Source organism: Lissotriton helveticus, chromosome 3_1, assembly GCF_964261635.1.
Source record: "Lissotriton helveticus chromosome 3_1, aLisHel1.1, whole genome shotgun sequence".
Taxonomy (NCBI): Eukaryota; Metazoa; Chordata; class Amphibia; order Caudata; family Salamandridae; genus Lissotriton; species Lissotriton helveticus.
Genome location: NC_136061.1, coordinates 921,329,817 through 921,355,398, shown reverse-complemented (window position 1 = coordinate 921,355,398; position 25,582 = coordinate 921,329,817). Strand labels below are relative to the sequence as shown.

The 25,582-nt window shown below is 47.6% G+C and overlaps 1 protein-coding gene across 1 annotated transcript in view; it reads right to left on the bottom strand.

Moving 5' to 3' along the window:
• Positions 1 to 25,582, bottom strand: part of STK40 (serine/threonine kinase 40) — a 379,098-nt gene that overhangs the window by 191,433 nt on the left and 162,083 nt on the right. Inside the window, exon 5 of the mRNA XM_078681258.1 lies at positions 15,161 to 15,304. Within this exon, the coding sequence (XP_078537384.1) occupies positions 15,161 to 15,304 (144 nt within the window). The remainder of the gene's footprint in view (positions 1 to 15,160; positions 15,305 to 25,582) is intronic.

Genomic DNA, 25,582 nt, shown 5'->3' with positions numbered 1-25,582 from the left:
AGCATAGCATAACAAAGCATAGCATAACAAAACACAGCATAGCATAACAAAACACAACATAGCATAGCATAACAAAACACAACATAGCATAGGATAGCAAAACTAAACAGAGCATAGCATAACAAAACAAAGCATAGGATAGCAAAACAAAACATAGCCTAACAAAACATGGCATAACAAAACATGGCATAACAAAACATGGCATAACAAAACATGGCATAGCAAAACATAATAGCATAGCAAAACATAGCATATCAAACACAACAAAACATAGCATAGCAAAACAAAGCATAGCAAAACATAGCATAGCATAACAAAGCATAACAAAGCATAGCATAACAAAACATAGCATAGCATAACAAAACAGCATAACAAAACATAGCATAGCAAAACAAAGCATAGCATAGCAAAACACAACACAACACAACATAGCATAGCATAACAAAGCATAGCATAACAAACACAACAAAGCATTGCATAGCATAACAAAACAAAGCATAGAATAGCAAAACAAAACATTGCATAGCATAACAAAACATATCATAGCCTAGCAAAACATAGCATACCAAACACAACAAAACATAGCATAACAAAACATAGAAAAACAAAGCATAACACACACAACCACACACACACAACCAAACACACACAACCACACACACACAACCACACACACACAACCACGCACACATAACCACAACCACACACACAACCACAACCACACACAACCACACACACAACTATCTATCTATCTATCGCCCTCACTCTATCTGTCTATCGATCTATCGCCCTCACTCTATCTGTCTATCGATCTATCGCCCTCACTCTATCTGTCTATCGATCTATCGCCCTCACTCTATCTGTCTATCGATCTATCGCCCTCACTCTATCTGTCTATCGATCTATCGCCCTCACTCTATCTGTCTATCGATCTATCGCCCTCACTCTATCTGTCTATCGATCTATCGCCCTCACTCTATCTGTCTATCGATCTATCGCCCTCACTCTATCTGTCTATCGATCTATCGCCCTCACTCTATCTGTCTATCGATCTATCGCCCTCACTCTATCTGTCTATCGATCTATCGCCCTCACTCTACCTATCGGCCTCAGTCTATCTATCTAATCGCCCTCAGTCTATCTATCTAATCGCCCTCACTCTATCTATCTAATCGCCCTCACTCTATCTATCTAATCGCCCTCACTCTATCTAATCGCCCTCACTCTATCTAATCGCCCTCACTCTATCTAATCGCCCTCACTCTATCTAATCGCCCTCACTCTATCTAATCGCCCTCACTCTATCTAATCGCCCTCACTCTATCTAATCGCCCTCACTCTATCTATCTAATCGCCCTCACTCTATCTATCGCCCTCACTCTATCTATCGCCCTCACTCTATCTATCGCCCTCACTCTATCTATCTATCGCCCTCACTCTATCTATCTATCGCCCTCACTCTATCTATCTATCGCCCTCACTCTATCTATCTATCGCCCTCACTCTATCTATCTATCGCCCTCACTCTATCTATCTATCGCCCTCACTCTATCTATCTATCGCCCTCACTCTATCTATCTATCGCCCTCACTCTATCTATCTATCGCCCTCACTCTATCTATCTATCGCCCTCACTCTATCTATCTATCGCCCTCACTCTATCTATCTATCGCCCTCACTCTATCTGTCTATCGATCTATCGCCCTCACTCTGTCTATCGATCTATCGCCCTCACTCTATCTGTCTATCGATCTATCGCCCTCACTCTATCTGTCTATCGATCTATCGCCCTCACTCTATCTTATCGCCCTCACTCTATCTTATTGGCCTCACTCTATCTTATCGGCCTCACTCTATCTTATCGGCCTCACTCTATCTTATCGGCCTCACTCTATCTTATCGGCCTCACTCTATCTATCGCCCTCACTCTATCTATCGCCCTCACTCTATCTATCGCCCTCACTCTATCTATCGCCCTCACTCTATCTATCGCCCTCACTCTATCTATCGCCCTCACTCTATCTATCGCCCTCACTCTATCTATCGCCCTCACTCTATCTATCGCCCTCACTCTATCTATCGCCCTCACTCTATCTATCGCCCTCACTCTATCTATCGCCCTCACTCTATCTATCGCCCTCACTCTATCTATCGCCCTCACTCTATCTATCGCCCTCACTCTATCTATCGCCCTCACTCTATCTATCGCCCTCACTCTATCTATCGCCCTCACTCTATCTATCGCCCTCACTCTATCTATCTATCGCCCTCACTCTATCTATCGCCCTCACTCTATCTATCTATCGCCCTCACTCTATCTATCTATCGCCCTCACTCTATCTATCTATCGCCCTCACTCTATCTATCTAATCGCCCTCACTCTATCTATCTAATCGCCCTCACTCTATCTATCTAATCGCCCTCACTCTATCGCCCTCACTCTATCTATCTAATCGCCCTCACTCTATCTATCTATCGCCCTCACTCTATCTATCTATCGCCCTCACTCTATCTATCTATCGCCCTCACTCTATCTATCTATCGCCCTCACTCTATCTATCGCCCTCACTCTATCTAATCGCCCTCACTCTATCTATCGCCCTCACTCTATCTAATCGCCCTCACTCTAATCGCCCTCACTCTATCAATCTATCTATCGCCCTCACTCTATCTATCAATTTATCTATCGCCCTCACTCTATCTATCAATCTATCTATCGCCCTCACTCTATCTATCTATTTATCGCCCTCACTCTATCTATCTATCGCCCTCACTCTATCTATCTATCGCCAGCACTCTATCTGTATAGCTATCTATCGCCCTCACTCCTATCTATCTATCTATCTATCTCGCTCACTCAATCCCTCTATCTATCGCCCTCACTCATCTATCTATCCCACTCACTCTATCTATCGCATCACCACAGCATCACTAAGGGGCACAACAACATCACTATGCGCTACCACAGGATCATTGAATGCCACAGCATCACTAGTCGCCACCACAACATCTCTCAGCCCCACCACAGCATCAATCTGTGCAACCATTTACCAACAACTGGGTCAAATATGATCTCTCAATGTTTCAAGCTTTATTACAAATGTCACAAAAAGAGGTTAGTATTTCACTTCTGTTCTTGGATTTTCGTCACAATAAAATACACTGAACATATTCTTCACAAAAGTTATTTACAAAAGTTTAAGCTATTGCCATTATAAATTACAATAACTTTTATTTAAGTATTAATTATTAAAAAAATTCAAAGCCATTGTTATTTGTAATATCAATACATCTAAGTCACGTGAATACAACACATATTGCATTACAAATGCTATAGGTGTCACAAGTTATAACTATTGGCATTGTAAATGACAAAGCTATTATTTTTGCTATTTTCAAAACCAACACATATATAAAAAATGTGTCATTTAAAATACCAATAGCTCAAACTTTCCTAATGCGAGACCTTATGCATTGCAAATGCTTGTTTTATCTGCAATCCATTGACCTCATATATAGTCAACCTTGAGCAGAGATAATAAACTTGAACCTGGTAAATGATGAAATATACAATTTACATTTCTCAGTCCACTTCACATTCTCCAGTGGAACTGCAAGAATGAGTCATTTGCAGGTAAGGGTGTGCTCAGCACATATAAAAATACATCTTACAAGATCCCGAGAGCCCAAGCGTGTGCTTTCGTCAGCGCTGCGAGCAGTGTTGCAAGTATCTGGGGCATAGTCACAAGCAATAGGATACTAAAGCAGGAAACCAGTTGCAGCCAGGTGTTCATAGCCTGGGTCCATGGGGACAAATAAGCTTAATCAAAAGGAAAATTCATTTAAACCTTTCGACTAAGGTAAGCATTAATACCTTTCAATAAAAAGGAATGTGCATCAATGACTATTTCAAAAGGAATTATTAAGTTTGCATGTTACCTTCCACAGCATTTAATTTAAGCACTAGTTAACGAACCAAGAAAATGCTGATCGAGATTCCATATCTTTAATTTAGCTTAACATTGTACCCGAGCGTATTTTTAGTTTGCATGTCTAGGCATTTTCTCCTGATTGATGGTCTTTCACAAATGTACCCCTTCCAAAATATGTAAGGGTGAAAAGCCCACTCCAGCTTGGATACAAGGATGTGGACTTGAAACCCTTGTCGTCAATTTCCAAATACAATCCCTTCGTTGAAAATTACAGATCGTAAGTGGGACACAAATTCCATCACGATATAAACTATGTAGCAGCAAAAAGATAAACACATCCTTAACCACAGCCTCTCTTTCATTCAAACATAGAATCTATCAGCATAGTGCGGCTGACACAAAAACTAGTTCAAATAGCTCTGAATAAAGGCAAAGAAAAAAGTTGCCAAAGTGCAGTACATCCACTATTCAAAACAGCTACAACTGATCCATTGCATTTTATTTTTATATCCACAGTGCAAACCCCAGAGCTTTCCCCACTCTATGCATTAAGCAACTGGTGGGAGCCTTGATGAGCCCACACTTATCTGTAACTAATAGTTGGGGGCATCACTTCTTCAAATGTACTACTCACTCAGTCGAAAAAGTGCTTAATCCCAGGTCTCCAAAACCAAACTCTATCCTAAATAACTGAGAACATAACACAATATCTCTAGATTAGCTTACCTAATATTGCTACGTTAGGTGGTTTTCCTTTTCAGCATTTCTCTATTCAGACTTTTTGCTTTCCATCAGGCAAATGTAAAAAACTGCTTAAAAATCTAATTCACCAGGTCCATCTTTTCAGCTTTTATCTTATCCTCACTCCCAATCACAGAGGGCATCTTTTGACATCTCTCCAAGTGATGTTCTTTCAGAGGAAGAAATGTAACAGAGTTGCAAAGCCGTTGCTTACTTCAAAATAAAACAACTGTATAGCAGTCCAGTTTAAAAAAAACTAGGGCTTAAAACTTGAGGGGAGATGGCATCTCATGTTCAATGCAGCAAAAAAATTAAATGCACATATGACAAACTCCTGGTAAAAGAACAAGATGAAGGTGCGTTTTTGAAGTGAAGCAAAAGAGATGTGTGGCTCTGTAAAAACCAAGTGACTAACAGTCATAGCTGCGGGAAGAAATATTGGTACAGTGACCGAATGAAAAGGTCCTTTTAATTTTCCACCCTACTAACTAATTGTGCCTCATCTGGGATATTGTGCACAGTTCTGCAGGACGACGTTCTAGAGATTAAAACAGAACCAAGATGTGCATCATGTATAATACATACACAGCCAAAAATGTGTAACATATTAAAAAGTATACAAACATTTTATGTTAGGAAAACTTACTTTACTGTGGTGTTCAGTGTATGGAGGAAACACAAGGAGAGGGTGACTGGGTCATTTGCCCAATGGGGCAAATTGCGATAAAGGTGGCAGAGGATATTCATAGCACAGGAGCAAATAAAAAATCTACTGTGATCAAACAATATGCACCCCTACTAGACAATCAACAGGCATGAGATATCACCTAGACCATGTGTAATGAATATTAGTCACATAAACAAATGTAGGCGGATAAAAGCTGAACAGAGATTCTTCTCAGTAGGGCAGTCAGTAAAATCTCGACAGAAAGGATATCTTATCCTTGCTACAATAAATGCGATTGGAGAAATTTCTAATTCCCTCAAGTATGACTTTATCTGAGATGCATCAATTTAAACAGTTATCCTGTGCCTAAAACATAACTGCAATATGTTCCAACAGGTTGGTTAAAATCTAACTGTACATATACATAATTGTGCTTCAGTGTGGGCATACCGGTATGGGCATTCTAATGTGAATGAGGCTCTCTGATACAGAACGTAGAATTAAATCTCAAACGGGTTAGTTTATTAAGAAGGTTGACAACTGCAAATCACAATCTTCAAGTACTAAAAGTACAAGGGAACTTTTGGTAAAATGTGAACCTTTCTATCATGTGACCCATACCCTTTACTTTGACATCCACGTTGCCCCAGGACTGTAACAAACTGAGAATAAGGTGTACGCCTTCCAACTTTCTAACTTGCGGTACTAGCAGCTTCAGGTTCTCGAAAGGAGTTCTATGGAATTGTACTTCCATTTATGCTGCATAATTTGAGAACAAGGTGGGTCACTTAGGATTCTACTGATCACTGGGTCCACCTCTTGCCTCAGTGTCAGAATGAGGTAAGTTATGGCTCAAATGAATTGGTAACCTAGGACAATCACAGTCTAGCTTAAGCGGCCCCAGGTATAGCTTCAAATTCAAGGCTCCAATGAAGGCTCTTCAGGAGACCTGGAGTGCAACACCACACAGTTTTAAACAAACTCAATATCCTCACCAAATGCCTCAAGTACAGTTTTCAGTTAACTCCAACCTCAACACTGTGAGGACATCAAACGTCCCTGCAGCTCCTGGCTGGCCCTGAAATGTTCAAAGTGAAATGACACACCACATACGTAAGGCTGGAGCCCGGTTCAAATGTAAACAGCCAAAACTATAAGATTATGAGCTGAAAGAACACTATGCCTAAATCAACATGAAGCTACAGTAATGTGGCATCTCAATAGCACTCCAGCAAAGCAGCTTCCTGCACACCGATAACCAGACTGAACACCTTCGAGGCAGTGTCAAAAATCATATGTAATAGATACATTTTACTATGGACACGGAGCAGTATTTTAGGGGAGGCCAGGTTTGACACGCCTTCCTGCAGGAGGAGGTATACTACAGGCATCAATGTGCATTCACGTAGAACATTTCTAATAGAAAATGCATTGGTGAGAGCAATGCCAATTTCATTAATAGTGCCCATAACAAGATTGTCCAATGCAATGGTTTTCCCAAGAAAATACAAAATTAGAACCACAAGAAACATCATAATGAAAAGTACAACTGCCATTAGTTATCAATCATCATCTAAACAGTGTGGTAATTCTAGTTTCCAGGTATTCAAAGTCAAATAAAGACAAAAAGATCACTGTATAAGCAGTCACTAATCAAATATTACCTTTTCTTAGCAATGTGTCACAATCTAATAGAATGCTGTGTAGTGGAACTGGCTGGCCTTGCTACCACCCATGTAGTCATCTGTACAAGCACACACTCACAAAGAAGGCATAAAGACTCAATGGACACTTCTCAGACCACCAACAAGAACCAAGCCAGGATGCTCAAGTCTTCAAGTGGTTTGGTACCAGATCCAGTTACACTCTTCATCCCTCCCGATTTATTCAGAGGAAAGCGATTAATCAACCACACACTGCCCAAGGTGAATCTCACTGGACCATTTTCGCAAAAGGCAATGAACCAAGGGAAATCACTATCTAGAGACATACATTTATCTGGAACCATTAACAGCCAGGACGGCATAAGGCACAATTGTTTTTTAAAGAGATTTCTCAGCTGCCCATTCCCACACAAAAGCAGATGGTAGGGGAAAATATAACATCCTTTTACTAAAAGCAAACTTTTGAACACAAAATGTAACAGGTAGAAGAACAAAACAAATTCAAGGTCCCGACCTGCCTTGTCAACAAACCCCATGTCAAGCCCAAAGACTACGTTCTTTATTCTCATAACATTGACTGTTTACCTCAAACATCATCATGAAGCTTCCTTTTAAGTTCACTCTCCTGTATATCTCTTCATCCTTAACACAACTACCATACGATCCAACACTCCAAATTGTAGTTAAACAGACTATTCAATGTACTGTATACAAAAATTCGGTTAATTCAGCAGGTCTTATTCCAATTTTCTTTATTAAAAAAAACCTCTTCTTCATAATACAATGCAATCGCAGCCAACGCATTTTGTCCCATCGGATTTCAAGAGCAGCAGACGATCCGTGCATACAGCGTGAGAGGTTTTTCATCCTTCTCAAATTGTGATGGGATAACACCCAACGCCGTACTTTGGCATTTCATCAATCCATGGAGAGAGGATCATACATGACAGTTAAATCTATGAAAAAAGGTTCACGTATTACTGATAATATCCATAAAAGGCCATCATATCGCTCTCTGCCCTGAAGAAGTCCGATGGGATGAAACGCGGTGGCTACGGTGGCATTGTATTATGAAGAAGAGAGTTTTTCTGAATAATGAAAATTGGAAAAAGACCTGCTGAACTAAAAGAATAATCTGTTTAACTACAATGTGGAGTGCTGGATCATATTGTTGTTGTGCTATTTTTGGGATATGTTATCGTAGGAGGCTTAAGGATATTGAGCCTCAGGTCGTTGGCACCACAGAAGTTAAAACTATACATTACCCTAATATAGCGATAAGTGCAGTCAAATTTGCCTCATACCCTTCGCATTCTGTTTCTTATACCTCTTCACCCTTGGCCTTAACTATTCCCGGTCTTCGGCTCATTACTTCCTACCCACTAAATTTACAATTTCTGGTTCACACTAAAAGTTATATCCCATTTCACTACTAGTCCCCCTGCTGCCTTACCTAGTTTCTCAATCACCTTTATCGCATACTTCCCCTCTTAATATGATGGTGAGCCAAGATCAACAATTAAATATATTTTCCCATTCAGTTTCCATATGCGCATCAGCTTTTAACCAGTCACACGTTTATCTTTTCTTCTTTTTTAAATCTGTCCCACCTAGACTTTTATTTTGTTAAACATTTGTTTTCTCCAAGAGGCAGAGCAGAGGTAGAGGAGCAGACAGTTTATCAACATACAATTCCTCAGCAAAATGTTGAACAGTCACTCATCTAGAATATGACCACAAAGTTAATAACAGCATGTTTAAAAAAAAGTCACTGCAATTAGTTGTTAATATAGTCACTCAACCTAATTTATTAAACGTAATACTACTGCCAAACTTAAATTAGCTTTCTATAAGGTAAAAGGTAGCTTGGGAAGTCAGATATAACTTTTTTTTGTGGGGGGGCGCTTCAATTTAAATATCTAATATTTCATTAGAATACTAGTTTGTCGAGCAAAACATCCATTGTGGAACTATTCTCAGCTGTGTCTCTAAACAAAAGCTGATGTGATAAGCAACGATCTTTTGAATTTTCTACAGTTTTGTGCTCAGTCACTTAAATGGCTGCTTTGCTACAAATCATCTGAATTACTTCACAAGCATCTCAATTCAGATAGCAGCAGTTCTAGACTACACATTTGTCTTCTTAAATTTATTTTCAAATACAAATAGACCCAGATCAGGAACCACTATTTCTTGTGAAAGCTGCTAAAGAAATGAATATTTGTTTCCATCTCACAAATGCTATTCCGGGCAGCCTAAACCTTGCTGCTCAAGGCAGAAATGCAGCATAAGATAAGGGTTTCAGGTAACCTTTAGTTGAGCGGTCTGAGTAGTGCGATTAAAACTCAAGACATAGGAAGATAGGGTCACATTGTTTTTTTTTTTTTAATGTCAGCTTAAAAAGCAATTGATGGCTAAATCATCTGAATCTGATCTGCGTAATCTAGGCACCAAATGACACGTCAATATTGTTTTGCAGTCGCACACATGCTACATACCCCACCCTTATTTGACTGTCCATGTTTTTTGGTACCAAAGTAAAATGCGAAAGACTGCGCAGCTGCCTATTTGAGGTTGGTAAATTTTGGCAAAGATAGATACATCCAACACTTAACAGATTATCGTTTTGTGTTTTTTTTTTTAAATAAGGAAATCATTATCCTGATGTGCTTATGACCAGAAGTCAAACAAAATCGACACTTTCTTGAAATTCCATCTTCACAGACTGAACATCACTCAATGTAAAATGTCAGATGAAATATTATTTAATAGTAATGATAGGCAAGTGGGTTGAATTCATTATTGACCTTCATACTAAACTTAAGAAACATAATGACATTGTCCAGTGGTAATTGTTATCACAAGTTGTCTCCGCATCAAAACATTGTTCCTTAGAAAAACTGTTTGGTAACTACAAGAATGCCATTGTGCAATATCTGCAATACAATGGATTGTAGATTCAAGCACTATAATTTTTTCTTGGGGATGGTACTTATACAGAACAAGTAACCTTCGGTAACGATGTATCAGTAAGAGACAGATTAGTTATAGATTCCTTACCTTTAGAATTGCCCCTATGCATCAGAGTAGAATCCGTAGAATTTTTCGTCAGCCGTACCCATGCGCGTGGAAAGGTGGCATCGGTCGGCTCCACGTTAGTCGTTGGCGTCGTGGTCACCGGGATGACGTTGTAGCAGCTACTTAGACGCCGCCCTCGTGCGTGGACGTCAGTTCTTTTACACAACATTCCACGCCAGATGCGCAGAGCCATGCAATACACTGCCCACTGGTGCACAAAACAGGGTCCTGAAAGGAAGTCCTTAACCCTAGAAGTCAGTTCGCAGAACGGGGAGGATAGGTGGGCAGGTAAGGAATATAGAACTAATCTTTGTCTCTTACAGATAGGCGTTACCGAAGGTAAATAACTTGTTCATCTGAAAGAGAAAATTATTTATATATTCCTTACCTTTAGAATAGATACCCCAGCAATACCAACCCCGGATGTGGGTCTGCGAACCAAGTTCACACCAGAAAGTCCTGGAGAACAGAACGGCCAAAGAAGCCATCTCTCCAGACTTGGCTGTCTAGGTAGTAATGTTTTCTGAACGTGTGCAGTGATGCCTATGTAGCTGCCTGACAGATGTCATTGATGGGGACTCCCCATCCCAAAGCAGTGGTAGCTGCCGTCGCCCTGGTGGAATGGGTGCACAGTCCAACTGGAGGCTCCTTTGCCAAAGAATAACAAGCTTTTACACACAGAAAAACCCATCTAGAGATGGTCTGTTTGTGCAAGCCCAACCTTTTTTGGCGCCCACGTATCAGACCACCCGGAATTGCTTGGTGCGATCCAAATAAAATGAAAGCACACATTTTGGTTCCAGACAGTGGCGCCTCTCTTCCTCTTTAGAAGGATGCAGAAAGAAGGTGGGCAAAGTGATGGTTTGACCAATGTGGAAGAAGTAACCACCTTGGGAAGAAAAGCAGGTCGGGTTCTTAGGACGACCTTGTCCGGATGAATAGCCAGAAAATGCGGTTTTGAAGAAAGAACATGGAGCTCACTCACCCTGCGAGCAGAGGTGACGGCAACCACGAAAGGCAAACTTTAAGTAAGAAATCGGAGAGGACAGTTATGAACAGGCTCAAAAGGAGTGCACATAAGGTAAGTAAGAACCAAGTTCAAGTCCCACTGAGGCATTACGAAGGGAACAGGAGGAAAAAGAGGAGTAATACCCTTAAGAAAGCGATTTACAACAGTGGACTTGAAAATAGAAGGCTGATCAGGAAGCTTAAGAAAGGCTGAAATTGCAGAGAGGTCGCCCTGTAGAGTACCCAAAGCAGAGCCCTACTAGGCCATAGAAAGGAGGAACAAGAGAACCTCAGAAAGAGTGGCAGAAAAGGGATCCACAGCCTTTGCTGTGCACCATGCCACAAATTTGTTCCATCAGCAGGTGTATACTGTCTTAGTGGTGGACGCCTGTCTGCCAAGATAACGTCACAGACTTCGGGAAGAAGGTAAAAAGATGCCAACTGTCGCTGAGGTGGAGACTGGACAGGTTCGGGTGGAGGACCGTCCCCTGCTGCTGCGACGGAAGGCAGTCTGATCGGAGTATCGATGGCCATGTGTAACAGCTCAGTATACCAGACTCTTCGTGCCCAATCCGGAGCCACAAGGATGACTTGGGCCCGGTCGCAATTTATCTTCAGCACTCTGGGCAGAAGTGGTATAGGCGGAAATACGTATAGAAGACCGCAACTCCACTCACGACGAAAAGTGTCGCCTAGCGAGTGCGCCTTGAAGATTTCAACGCGCAGAATTGCTGACATTGCGCATTCTCCTCGGTGTCGAATAGATCTAACCAAGGCTCTCCCCCACTGCTGAATGAGACCTTGCGCCACCTCAGAGTGAATTCGCCATTCGTGATCCATCATGCACCTGAGTTCATCCGCCCTGTCGTTCAGAGAACCTGCCAGGTGTTGAACCACCAGGGATATGCCCTGATGTTCCAACCATGTCCAGAGACAGAGAGCCTCTTGACATAGGGTACACGCCCCACCCGACCTGTCTGTTGCAGTACCACATGGCAGTGGTGTTGTCCGTGAACACCTGCACAACTCTTCCCCAGACAGAGGAAAGGAATGCCTTAAGTGCAAGACAGATCGCCCGGAGCTCCAGAAGGCTGATGTGGAGCCCGGACTCCGCCGGAGACCAGAGGGCTCTGATCTCAGCTTCTCCCATGTGGCCGCCTCACTTCAGAAGTGATGCGTCAGTCACCAATGTGTACTCTGGTTGGGGAAGGGAGATGGATCTGCTGTTGACCCAATCCTGGTTCGTCAGCCACCACTGCAATTGTTGTGCAGTGCCCTCCAAAATCTGAACGCAATAGGACAGATTACCCTGATGCTGTGCCTACTGGAACTTCAGGTTCCACTGCAGAGCCCGCATATGCCACCTGACATGATCTACCAACAGAAGGCCATGAGGCCCAGCAGCCTCAGGGTCATTCTGACCGAAAGCCGGGATAGAGGCTGAAAGATCGGAATCATAGCCCTAATATCCCGGACTCGCTGCTCGGGAGGATAATCCCGAAACTGCATTGTGTCTAGAACCTCTCCGATTAAAAGGAACTTCTGAGGGGGAGTCAGGTGTGACTTGGGCACGTTCATAGTGAGCCCCAGCGAGTGCAGGAGGTCTGCCGTAGTCTGGAGGTGGGAGACGACTGCCTGGGGCGAGTCCGCCTTCAGCAGCCAGTCGTCGAGATAAGGGAAGACTGGAACCCCTGATCTGCGCAGATGAGCTGCGACCACCACCATCACTTTCGTTAACACCCAAGGGGCGCTGGTAAGCCCAAAAGGGAGCATGGTAAACTTAAAGTGCTCGTGGCCCATCATGAACCGCAGGTAACGCCGGTGGGCCGACAGGACGGAGATGGGAAAATAATCATCCTGCAAGTCCAACGCTACCATCCAGTCTCCACGGTCGAGGGCAGACCTGACTTGAGCTAGCGTCAACATTTTCGGAACTTCACTAGTCTCGAAGGGGAAAGAGTAGCCCCTTTGGACTAATCTGCAAAACCCACCTGTCCGACGTGATGGTGCGCCAGTGAGGGAGATGATGGCGAATCCTGCCTCCCACTGGAGATTGGTGGCCCTGTAAGGTCAGACTAGGAGGGTTTGGAGGCTGCTGCAGAGGGAGCGGTGGTGGACTGGCCCGCTCGCTGGCCCCCAGACCCACGATGGTGGGTCCCACATCCCCAGCCGCGCAGGGGATGAGCAGCTTGCGCTGGCCTGTGGCTCTGGGTGGAACGTGGCGGGCACCCCGTCCGTGGCCACAAAAGGGGCGAAAAGCAGGCTGCGCAGGGCGGATGGTGGAGAGGCCCAAGGACTTGGCCGTTAACCGAGAGTCCTTGAAGCATTTCAGCGTTTGTAGCCGAACATGCGATGGCCAATAAAGGGCATCCCCAGAAAAAACAGTCTATCATAGCGAGGGCTACCGACATTAAATTCGTCCTTCCTAGCGAGTTGGAAGTGTCCATTCTACATCATATGGTAAACTTGGCTGCGTCTCTCCCCTCAGCGACTGCACGGGAGAGCATGGCCCGGGCCTCCTCTGGGCACTGGGCAGCACCTATGCTACCATATCCCACACAGAGCGGGTGTAACGGCCCAATAGACATGCGGTGTTAGCAACCGCAGTACCAAGCTGGAGGAAGAAAACATTTTGTTCCCAAGATGGTCCAGCTATTTGGATTCCCCATCAGGTGGTACAGTTGGGAATGCGCCTTTGGACGTTGAGGCTTGGACCACCAAGCTCTCAAGGGTGGGGTACTGGGAGAGGAAAGAGAGCTCCCGATTGGCTTTATAGAGCCACATGGTCAGGGTCGTCCCACCCCCATATGTATGATCGTGTGGATGACCGGTTGAGTTGCTGGCTCTCCCGTCGATAGGTCGTGGTGCGATCGATAGTGGTCTATGAGTTGTTGGTGGATTAGAAACTGGCCAGGGGGAAGGTCAAAGTCTTCCATAAGCTGGCGATATGGTCTAAGCTGTCCGTCCTCAAACAGACTATTTCGGTTAGGCCGTGGTCTGTCCATATGCGGAGCATGTTAGTTGTGGTGTATTTCTCTTGTTTGGACCAGCCAACAAGCAGAAGCAAAGACATACGGTGGATCCGTTGCATGCATTTGCATGCCACCACTACTTGTATGGGGTATATGCGTCGCGGTTTGGTGCCTGACAGTAGCAAGCGCCGAAGTTCTGGGATGGGTACGTGGCCGGTCGCCATGTGCGTCTCGCCTATGTGTCTGCCTGCCATCAAGTAGGGCAGCCACTGTAATTGTGCTGCCAAGAAGTACGATGCGAAGGACGGTGCGCCCAGTTTTCCCTGTGTGGTGGGTAGTTGTAACTTCGCTAGTGCTATCCTAAGTCTGCTTGTTCCCCATATGAGCAAGCTGAGGAGCGAGTCTAAGTTCCGGAAAAATGCTCATGGTGGGATTACCGGCAGATTTGTGAAGTGGTACAATAGCTGCGGGACTATTATCATTTTGGCTAAGGCCACACGGCTTATTGGGGCTAGCGGGAGGTTCTTCCAGAAACCGACCGCCGATCTGATGTCGGCCAGCGCTCTGTGGTGGTTGCCTTCAACCACCACAGAGTTGAAGGCAACTTCAACTCTGACCAATGTCTTTCCCTCCAATGTTACTCTTGAACTTAACTGTTACATCCATCAATTCAGTCTTCTTCCAACCGCTAGCTCTATCAGCATCACCCCCCTACTGTCAATGCCTCCTGATACTCGTCACACTTCCAGGAACTGCTCAATCCCCCCCCCCCCCATTGCTCCCTTACACAATTTATCCAGTCATTCCCATGCTATGCCAAACACCACACTTTTCCTATATCTATATGGACCTTCTCAATGTCGTCGACTGTCTTCTAATTCGCTTTTACTAGTCATCTGTAAGACTTTTTGTCACTGTTTGTTACTGTATAAACAGCATCTAAACAATTGGTGATCATATCCAATATAAAATTAACTATGCATAAACTATGGGGTAAACCGTTAAGATTGTGCTCATTATGATACGTTAATAAACCACCACAGAAGGATAGAATGAACAAGAAAATCACCAACATCAGAGGCTGAAAAGTTGTCCTACCTGGAAGAGTCCGTGGTGATGAACGACACCATCTTGATTGGGTAGTAGAGAAAGCAGAGAATATTCCGTGTGCAGCAGCATCTTGCCCTGACGTTCCTCTTGTGTTTCTATACCCTTGTCACTGCGCTCCTCTAAAGTTAGGATCTTGAAGAAATGGGCAAAAGACAAAGATATTAAGATTGTTTAATGTACTCTCTCTAAATAATAGATCATAATCAGATAAGGAATATACATTTTCAACTCAAAATAAAGATATGATACCAGCTATTTACGGCCTACATAAATGTGAACATGCCCCCCCTCTTAGACCTATTGTCAGCTGCATCTGTTCCCCTTTGGAACTCTTAAGTAAATAGGTCAACAATTTTTTAAGACCATTAGTACAAGCCCAGCAGTCTTATATCAAAGATTACGCTCATATGATTCATATCATTGAGTGACTCATGTTTGATAAACATTCTCAAATACTAGTTTCTCTTAATATTGAAGCCCTCTACACAAACATCCCCCACGATGACACCATAGCAGTTGTTCAACAAATCCTTGGGGATGATTCGGTGTGTAGAGGGGCCAATGCTGAATTCATTTTAGAATGCACTAAACTTGTTTTGAAAGAAAATATGTTCCTCTTTAAGTAAGACTTGTACATTCAACTTAAGGGGACCAGTATGCGGGTCACGTGTGCCCCCAGCCTGTCCTGTTTGTATGTGGGCCAATTTGAAGACTGACATTTTTAATGAGGCTGCACCCTTCTTTGAAAATGTGACTAACTGGTATAGATTAATTGATGACATTCTGTTTATTTGGAATGGACCTGAAGATCAGTTAAATTATTTTTTTATCTTGGCTCAATCTGGGGGATGTCAACTTAAAATTTACTGCTCACCATAGTAGATGTGCTGTGAGTTTCTTGGATCTGCAAATAAAAGGATGTAGAAGGCAGACTACACCAACCCCACCGACAAAAACACATTATTGCACTCTACTAGCTATCATCCTAAAGCCCAAAAAGATAACACACCGTTTGGGCAATTCTTTCGGCTTCAAGGGAATTGTTCCACCTTAACATATTTTTATAAACATTCAGAGAACTTGAAATTGAAATTAAAAGATAGAGGCTATCCTAAAACTTATTAACCATTCTTTTAAACGCGCTAGGTTTTCCGACCGAGAGCAAGTCTAACAACAGTAAACATCATAAAGAGAAGGCAGATAAAATAGTTTTTGTGAGCCATTTTCCGAGTAATAAGAAAGAATATCATCAATTCCAATTGGGGAATTTTAAATGATAACGAAGAAACCAATATAGAACGTCCTATTTTTGCATTTAAACGCAATATCAATTTAAGGAAAGAACTTGTCCAGACAAATAGAGAACCTAATGTAGGCACCCAATGTACCATGGAAGGCACTAAAGCAACGGGCAACTCTAAATGCGGGGGTTGCATTATATGTGACCAATGTTTGGAAGGGAAAAATATAGTGTACAAAAACCACACTTTGTGGTCGAAAGATCTAACTAATTGTAAGAGCAAAAATATAGTTTACCTCCTCATTTGCCCATGTCATTTTGGCTATGTGGGAGAGACGGGGCGCAAATTGAGGACCCGTATATCTCGACATCAGTCCGCTATAAAAAATAAAATGCTCCATTGGTAGAGCACTTTCTGAAAGTAGGCCACTCATGCACAGACTTTAAATGGTTTATCATTGAGCGAATAAAAGGCAGCAAAAGGGGCGGTGATATCACTGTGAAACGTAAAAATCGAGAGCAATGGTATATATCCATTCTTGATACCGTCAGGACAAGATTAAATTCTAAAGAAGATTGGTTAAAACAAATTAATTAGTCTTTTTGACCATGCCTTGAATGAACCATTTAAAGTCCATAAAGGGTCCTACACATTTGTTTATACAAATGTTCTGTATTGGAATCCCTGGTAAAGAAATGTTCCCTTTTAAAAGTAATTGGTTCTGTTTTTTGTGTTTCCTATAAGAGAAACCTACTAGTTGGACCCATGATTTAAGTAGTAAGGTGTATTAATAGCGGATCATGAGTTATGACTGGATGTCTTGCTCGAGATAGATAGATAGAGATATATTCGGCTTCATTTTTATTTATAATTAAGCCTACACTATGATGGTCGTCTATTCACTATCACGATTACGTCAACATGATGAGGGTTTGATGACAGACGTATAATTAAGCCATGCTGTCATCCTATTATTGTTCGTTTATTTTTTATTTATGTATTTTGTATGTATTATGTTTTTCATTAAATTATATACATACATTATACTGGCAAAGGATATGTTACTATACATATTAGCAACATCCTAAATACAGATAAAGGGTAAGGCGCAGCATTTCTTTCGTGTTCATTGCCACGCAGATAATGGTCTATGCGCGTAGGATATGCGACTATACAATTAGTAAAATCCTAACACAGATAGAACGTGAGGCGTAGTATTTTCTTTATGTCCATTGCCACGCATACGTTTCGTTTGTTTACGCTATTCGTATAGCCCTCAGGTGAAGCAGGTTAAACCATTAATAAATGGTATTTATATGAGACACATGGGGCTCCTGGTTTAGGTTTACGTAGGGAACACACAGTTATCGTTGTGAGTGTGTACTTCTTGTAATCGGGTTTTGCTTAGAAAACCCGGTATAGGCACCCCAATAGTATAAAGCTGGGGCATGGACACAGTATTAACCACAGTTTGGACCTGACTAGAGACCGTATAGCATATATAGTCGGTAATCATTATTATGCCCAACCTTTGCGGCTAATGCTAACATAATAAATATATATATATGTACGAGTTACTAACCTTCGGTAACGATGTATCTTGTAGAGACGGTTCTAGCCGTAGATTCCTTCACGTAGAATTATCCTCAGGTGTCAGACTGGATCCGGAAACTTTTTGCACCGCATCCCTGCGCGCCGGGGCGACATTACGCGACTCCGCCCAGGCGTCATCCACGTACGTGACGTCAGCGAGGTCACATATGCCCCACCCTGGAGCGCCTACGTCAGTTTTCTTCGGAGATCTTTTCCTCACCACAACGTGGAGCCACCAGACAAAAAACTGTGGGAGCGTGGGAACAGTGTGCGAAAGAGAATACAAAAAGGGAAAAGACCCCATAGGAAACCGTGCAACACCGCAGTGTCCAAGGGCAGGGAGATACAGAAGAACAGAGCAAGCCCTGAGAAGCCACCCTGCCAACACAGACAGCCACCCTGCGCCCCTGCCACCCTCCCCCCCTCCTCCGGAGACAGGGAACCTACGTAAATCAATAAGACACATGTAGCAGGCCTACAACCCACACCCCGAAACAAGGAAAGGGAGACAGCCCCAACAGGCAGGAACAACCAACCTCCAAACCACCCAGCATAGAGGGCAAGAAACAGGGGTAAGGACGACCAAATGACCCCAACTCAGAGGAGGCAGAGGGGCCATGACCCTTAGCAGTAAAGGGAAGGGAGGAAGGGTAGAGATTGGAGGCAAACCACCACAACCCAGGAGCAGCGGGCATAGGAGCACCCAAACCCCAACTTCCCAGAACCAAGGAGGAGGGCTGAATAGTAACCAGACAGAGCCACCGTCAAGAACAAAAGAAGGTACTCACAGAGGACATAGCCCCCCACCGGGAGGCTAGTACCGAAGACCAGCCCAGGGTCCTCACAGAACAGGGAGGAAGGGCAGGCCGTGAAGGAAACTGCAGCTAGAATCGTCTCTACCAGATACATTGTTACCGAAGGTAAGTAACTCGTACATCTGATAGAGACTACAAGCCGCAGATGCCTTCAAGTAGAATAGATTCCCTAGCAATACCACCATGGTAGGGAGGGTCTGCAAAAGGACGCCACCAGTCTAGACAGGACAGAGGGACCCACAGGGGACCAGACCTGCGGACCAGGGAAGAAACCTCATCCCTTGCAGGCAAGAAGGCCCCCACAAGTCGAACACCAGCAACCCCAAGAGGGATGAAGGAGGAAGACTGAAGAGGCCCGTACACTCACAATAGAAGAACCAAGGGCAAGGCAACAGAGCTTCCATCCAATAGAGGAAGAAGAGGATGAAGCGGAAGAAGCAGCCTCCAGGGCCCAAGAAAACAAAGGGCGAGCCCACCCAGGCAAGGGGCTAGCCAGAACAGTACCTAAGCCATACGCCGCCAGAAGAGCACAGAAGCATCCCAGCTCTCAGCACGAAGGATAGGAAATGCCCGGACACCCCACCACAAGAGGCCGCGCACACAACCTCAAGAAGCAATAGCACATACAGAAGAGCCATGGAGAACATGCACCCGAAGGCAACCAGCACTCCCCAGAAGAACTTAGCTATATACCAGCGACCACTAGCCCGAACAGTTGCACCCCCAAGAGTCCAGCCAGCGGGCTTCCTGGGACAGCGGAATCAACAGTGGAGGCAGGGAGGGAAAGGCGGTCCGCAAAAGTGGACTGGCAGCAGAAGAGTGGAGGGAGAGGCACGCCAGGTCATGCGGTTCCGGAGATGTCAGTGCAGAAGGTTCTCCCCCCGTCAAGGAAGAAAGGAGAGAACCCTCAAAGGAGAACAAGATCTCCTTCCCACCAGAGCCCTGGTGGAGAACCTCCAAGAGATGGTCCACCGGGATGTTAGAAGGGGCAATCTCCGAGGGCCAGGTTGTGCTCACCCGATCACCCCCAAGATCCACCTCTCCCACCGAACTTGCAGTCTTGATTGGGAGGTCCCCACTGGGGAGGACTTCGGGTCTAGGATCGTACACACTGAGCTCACACCACACTACGAACAGACACCACACCGTTGGATTCTAGCAACAAGTTCTTTATATAGCAAATAACGAAGGAAGCACTCTTATATACACAGGGGTCAAGGGACCACAAAGTCTTGGAGGATTCGGGGAGGGGGAAGCGGGACATTCTTTTAGTCTCTGGGTCAGTACGCGGCGTACCCTACGCACAGCTCTCAATCCTCGAGCCGGGGGGTACGGGATGATGGTCATACTGGCTGCCTCACCTCCGTCGAGTCGGCTCGGTCGTGATGGTGGTCTCGATGGTCCAGCCGGACCAGAGTACTCCTCGAGCCGCGACGAAGTCAGCAGGGCTCGATCTGGAGAGGTTCATGAGAGCCGCGACAGCGTCAGCAGGGCTCGGATGGTCTTAGAGGTCGATCCGCGACAGCGTCAGCAGGGCTCTGATGGTTGCAAGTTCAGCTTGAGCCGCGACAGCGTCAGCAGGGCTCAGATGGTTGCAGGTTCAGCTTGAGCCGCGACAGCGTCAGCAGGGCTCCGATGGTTGCAGGTTCAGCTTGAGCCGCGACAGCGTCAGCAGGGCTCCGATGGTTACAGTTCAGCTTGAGCCACGACCACGTCAGCAGGGCTCAGAGGTTCGGGATGAGTCTTCTTAGGGTCAGCCGCGATCAGATCAGCAGGGCTTCAGGTCCAAGATACAACTGCCCGCTAGTTGTCGGGCGGGCCCAGTTATAGTCCTTCTGCTCTTTGATCTCCGGACCCTCGCAGGAGGAGGTCTCAGGCCCTGGGGGCTGGTCGTTGGCGAGGTCCGGCGGTTGGCTCTTTGATCCCTTTGAAAGATGGGTCCGGGAATTCCCAGACGCCCAGCGGGTCTGGAGCCAGCCCTCGGGGAGGCCAGAGGGGTGATCGAAACTGGCCCACAGGGGAGGGCCAAAGGTGTGACAGAAACCAGCCCCTCAGGGGAGGCCGGAGGTGCCATCGAAACTCCCGGGCTTATCTCCCTCGGGAGCTCTTTACCCCCCAGCCGGGACTGGCGCGCCTTTGGAGTCTGGGTTTCGCTGGGGCCAGGGTCACGCTAGGCTTAGGGAGACAGGGATGTCGGGAAGGGAAGATGGCGTCCGGGCCTTGTGGGGCATGCAAGGTTAGGTGCTCGGAGCCGGGAGTGGAGCGGGGAAGGCAGGCCTGGTCGAGGTTCCAGGGGGATCTAGGCTTAACTGGGGTAGGACGACCAGGCTCGGGTTGCAGGCTACACTAACGGGGAGGCTGCGCAGGGGACTCGGGGTAAAGGCCTACCCTCACAGGGTGTGGAGGGACAGAGGCGACCCACGCCACGAGGCCGGTCCAACACGCGTCCCCCCCAGCTGAAGGCGGGGAGAACTACCCATCCTCTTGGGGGTTCTCTTCGCTGAGGCGGAAGAATCGGGACAGGCCGTCTGCGTTGGCGTGGTCAGAGCCAGGCCGGTGCTCAACAGTGAAGTCCATCCCCTGGAGGGAGATGGACCAGCGCAGCAATTTGGGGTTCTCCCCTCTCATCTGCATTAGCCACCGGAGAGGTCGGTGGTCGGTCTGGACCCGGAAGTGAGTACTGAACAGGTAGGGCCTCAGCTTCTTCAGGGCCCAAATCACCGCGAAGGCCTCCCGCTCGATGGTGATCCACCTTTGTTCACGAGGGAGTAGCCTCCGGCTAATGAATGCCACTAGTTGGTCTAGGCCGTTCTCGTTCACCTGGGACAGGACAGCTCCGATGCCATGCTCGGACGCGTCTGTCTGGACTACAAACTCTCGTGAGTAGTCGGGGGCCTGTAGGATGGGGGCGGTGCACATGGCGTCTTTCAACGTTTCGAACGCCTCTTGGCAGGCTGACTTTCTTCGGCTGGTTTTTGGAGGTTAACTCCGTGAGGGGGGCTACGATGCTGCCGTAACTCTTGATGAACCGGCGGTAGTACCCCGTGAGCCCTAGAAACGCCCGCACTTCCGTCTGGGTCGTGGGGGCCTCCCAGGCCACGATGGCATCGATCTTGGGCTGGAGGGGGGCTATGAGGCCGCTTCCGACCTGGTGCCCGAGGTAGATTACGGACCCTTGTCCGATCTGGCACTTGCTTGCCTTAATGGTGAGACCGGCCCTCCTCAGGGCGTTCAGCACCGCCCAGAGGTGCTGGAGGTGCTCGGGCCAGTGGGAACTGTACACTGCGATATCGTCCAGATTCGCAGCGCTGAACTCTTCCAACCCCGCCAGGACCTGGTTCACCAGTCGCTGGAAGGTGGCGGGGGCGTTCTTCATTCCGAAGGGCATCACCCGGAAATGGTAGTGACCATCCGGGGTGGAGAAAGCGGACCTTTCCTTGGCTCCCTCGGTGAGGGCGATCTGCCAGTAGCCACTGGTCAGGTCGAATGTGCTGAGGAAACGAGCAGCCCCGAGGCGATCGATAAGCTCGTCGGCTCGGGGGATGGGATGAGCATCGGTTCTGGTGACTGCGTTGAGCCCGCGGTAGTCAACGCAGAACCTCAGCTCGGGAACAGCACGGGGGGCGGCTGCCTTCGGAACCAGGACCACGGGGCTAGCCCATGGGCTGTCAGAGGCTTCTACCACCCCGAGAGCTAACATCTTCGATACCTCGGCCTTGATGCAGACCCGGACTCTGTCAGGGACGCGGTAGGCTCTGTGCCGTACCGGTGGGCTGTCCCCGGTGTCCACGTTGTGGACGCACCAGTTAGTGACGCCGGGGGTGAGGGAGAAGAGGTCCGAGAACTGTCCCAACAACTGGCGACAGTCCTCGTGCTGCTCGGGAGAGAGGGAGGAGGAGAGACTCACCCCCTCTACGGAGCCATCTTTTTCTTTTGTGGACAGGAGATCGGGGAGAGGCTCCTTTTCTTCTTCTTCCCCATCGTCCGTGGCGAGGAGTAAGCTCAACTCGGATCGGGCGAAGTAGGGTTTGAGGCGGTTTACGTGAAGGACCCGCAAGGGGTTCCGTGGGGACTCCACGTCGATGAGATAAGTCACCTGACTCTTGCGTTCTACCACCTTGAAGGGCCCTGTCCACTTGTCTTGCAGGGCACAGGGCTCCACGGGGGCCATCACCCAGACCCGCTGTCCGGGCTGAAACTCGACCAGAGTGGCATTTTGGTCATACCACCGTTTCATTTGTTCTTGGCTGGCCTCGAGGTTTGCCTCGGCCAGCTCTCGGAACTTCCTCGTCTGGTTCCGGAGGGCCAAAATGTATCGAAACACATCGGGAGGGGGCTCTGGGGCCGCCGTCTCCCACCCTTCCTTGACCAGGGTGAGGGGTCCCCGGACGGGGTGCCCGTAGAGCAGCTCGAAGGGGCTGAACCCCAGGGACTTCTGGGGGACTTCGCGGTATGCGAAGAGGAGACAGGGAAGGAGGACGTCCCACTTACACCTCAGGGGCTCTTCGAGTCCCATGATCATTCCTTTGAGGGTCCGGTTGAATCGCTCCACCGGACCGTTACCCTGGGGGTGATATGGGGTGGTGAACTTGTACGTCACCCCACATTGTTGCCAAAGGGACTTCATGTATTTCGAGATGAAGTTGGTCCCTCGGTCGCTGACGACTTCTCGAGGGAATCCCACCCGGGAGAAGATGGCCATGAGGGCCCGCCCCACTACGGGGGCGGTCACCGTTCGGAGGGGAACGGCATCGGGGTATCGGGTGGCATGGTCTACCAGCACCAGGATAAAGCAGTGCCCCAAGGAGGTCCGGGGGTCGAGGGGGCCCACAATGTCGATTCCCACCCTCACAAAGGGGGTACTGACCACGGGGAAGGGTTGGAGAGGAGCCTTGCGCTTCCCTCCGCTCTTTCCGCTGGACTGACATGTGGGGCAGGACTTACAGTGGACCTCCACATCGGAGCGCATGCCCGACCAGTAGAAGTGGGTGACCAGGCGCTGGTACGTTTTGTCTTGTCCCAAGTGTCCCGCCAGGGGCACGTCATGGGCCAGGTTCAGGAGAAAGCCGCGGAAGCGTAGGGGGACCACCAGCACTCGGCCGGACCCTAGTTCGGCGGACTTTTGCTCGCTGTATAAGAGGCCGTTTTCCCAATAAACAAAGTGGGAGCCGGACTGGTCACCGGCGGCCTGGGCGACGGCCTGCTGCCGCGGCCCCACCAAGGATGGACAGGATGTCTGCTCTAGGCAGAATTCTTCTCGGGACGGTCCCCCTTCTTGGCGCCATTGGGCCAGCTCAGGAAGGTCGTCCAAGCTCGGGGTCGGTTCGACACCAGGGCCGAGGGGACCTGCGTCGGGGGGGGAAGCTCTCCCCGGGTAACAGCTCAGGGGTCTCAAAGGATTCAGGGACCTCGGGGTCCTCGGGGGTCGCCGGTGCCGCCTCTAAGGTCGCCCCTTCGGGGGTGGTCCTTCGGGCGGTCATCGACCGGGTACTCACACAAGCCCACTCGGGTAGGCCCACCATCTCTAAGTGGGTCCTTTTCTCAAGCCGCTGCCATATGGAGCTCTCTAGATCATTGCCGAGCAGGCAGTCCACAGGCATGTCGGAGCGGACTACCACTCGTAACTCCCCAGAGACGCCCCCCCATTCGAACGGGACTTGAGTTATCCCGCAGTTGCGGACGGAGTTATCAGCTGCGATCACCCTGCAGGAGATATGGGGAACAATCTGGGCTTCGGTGACGAGGTGCCGTTTGACGGCGGTGATACTGGCCCAGTGTCTCGGAGCGCCCCTATGTGGTGGCCATTGACAGTCACCTGCTGTCGGTATTTCTCTGTGTTGTCGGGTAGGGTGGCTCCTGGGACCATCTCCCTATCACCCAGGGAGACTAACATCATAGCTGCGGGGTCTGCTCCCTCGAACTCTTCCTCCCCCTCCTCTTCTAGGGCTACTGGGGTGATGTGGCGCACTGGGAGCCCGGCAGCGGCAGGCTTTTGGAACAAGGGGCAGCGGGGGTCATTGGCATAGTGCCCGGGTTTCTGGCAATGGTAGCAGGCTTGGCTGACTCGGGCCCTGGCTTAGCTGGGGGGAACACTGCGCGCGCTGTGGGAGGCGAGGTGCCGGGCTGGTTTCTGGGGGGACTACGCGGGGACCCTACCTGTGAACCCCTCTGTCTATTCTGATTCCCCCCTCCCCTCTGGCGGGACGATCCCTGTTCATTTCGGCCAGAATCTCCCCCGGGGGACTCTGGTGCTCACCCAGCGATCGGCCTCGACGGCCAGCTTCCGGGGGTCGGCCAACTTGCTGTCCAGGAGGTGCTGTCGGAGTTCTACAAAGCAATTCAGGGACAAATGTTCGTAGGCAATGAGGTCGATGAGCCCCTCGAAGGTAGATACTTTGCTGCCCTTGATCCACCCTTCCAGGGCCCGGCTGTAGAAATTGACATATTCTACCCACATGGTGCCGGGGATCTTCTTGCATTCTCGGAAGCGTTGGCAGTACATTTCTGGGGTGAGCCCGTACCTTGTGAGGAGGGCCTCTTTCATGTGGCTGTAGGAGGTCTGTTCGGCAGACGGTAGGTCGAGTAGGGTGTCTCTCCCCTCACTCAGGAATCGACCCCACAGCCCGGCTCCCCAATCTTTCTGCGGAACTCGGTGGGAGGTCATAGCTACCTCGTAGGCCTTGAACCATTGCTGGATGTCATCGTTTTTATAATATTCTTTGACCACATCCTTGGGGATGTGGACCTTGGGTTCCACTGGG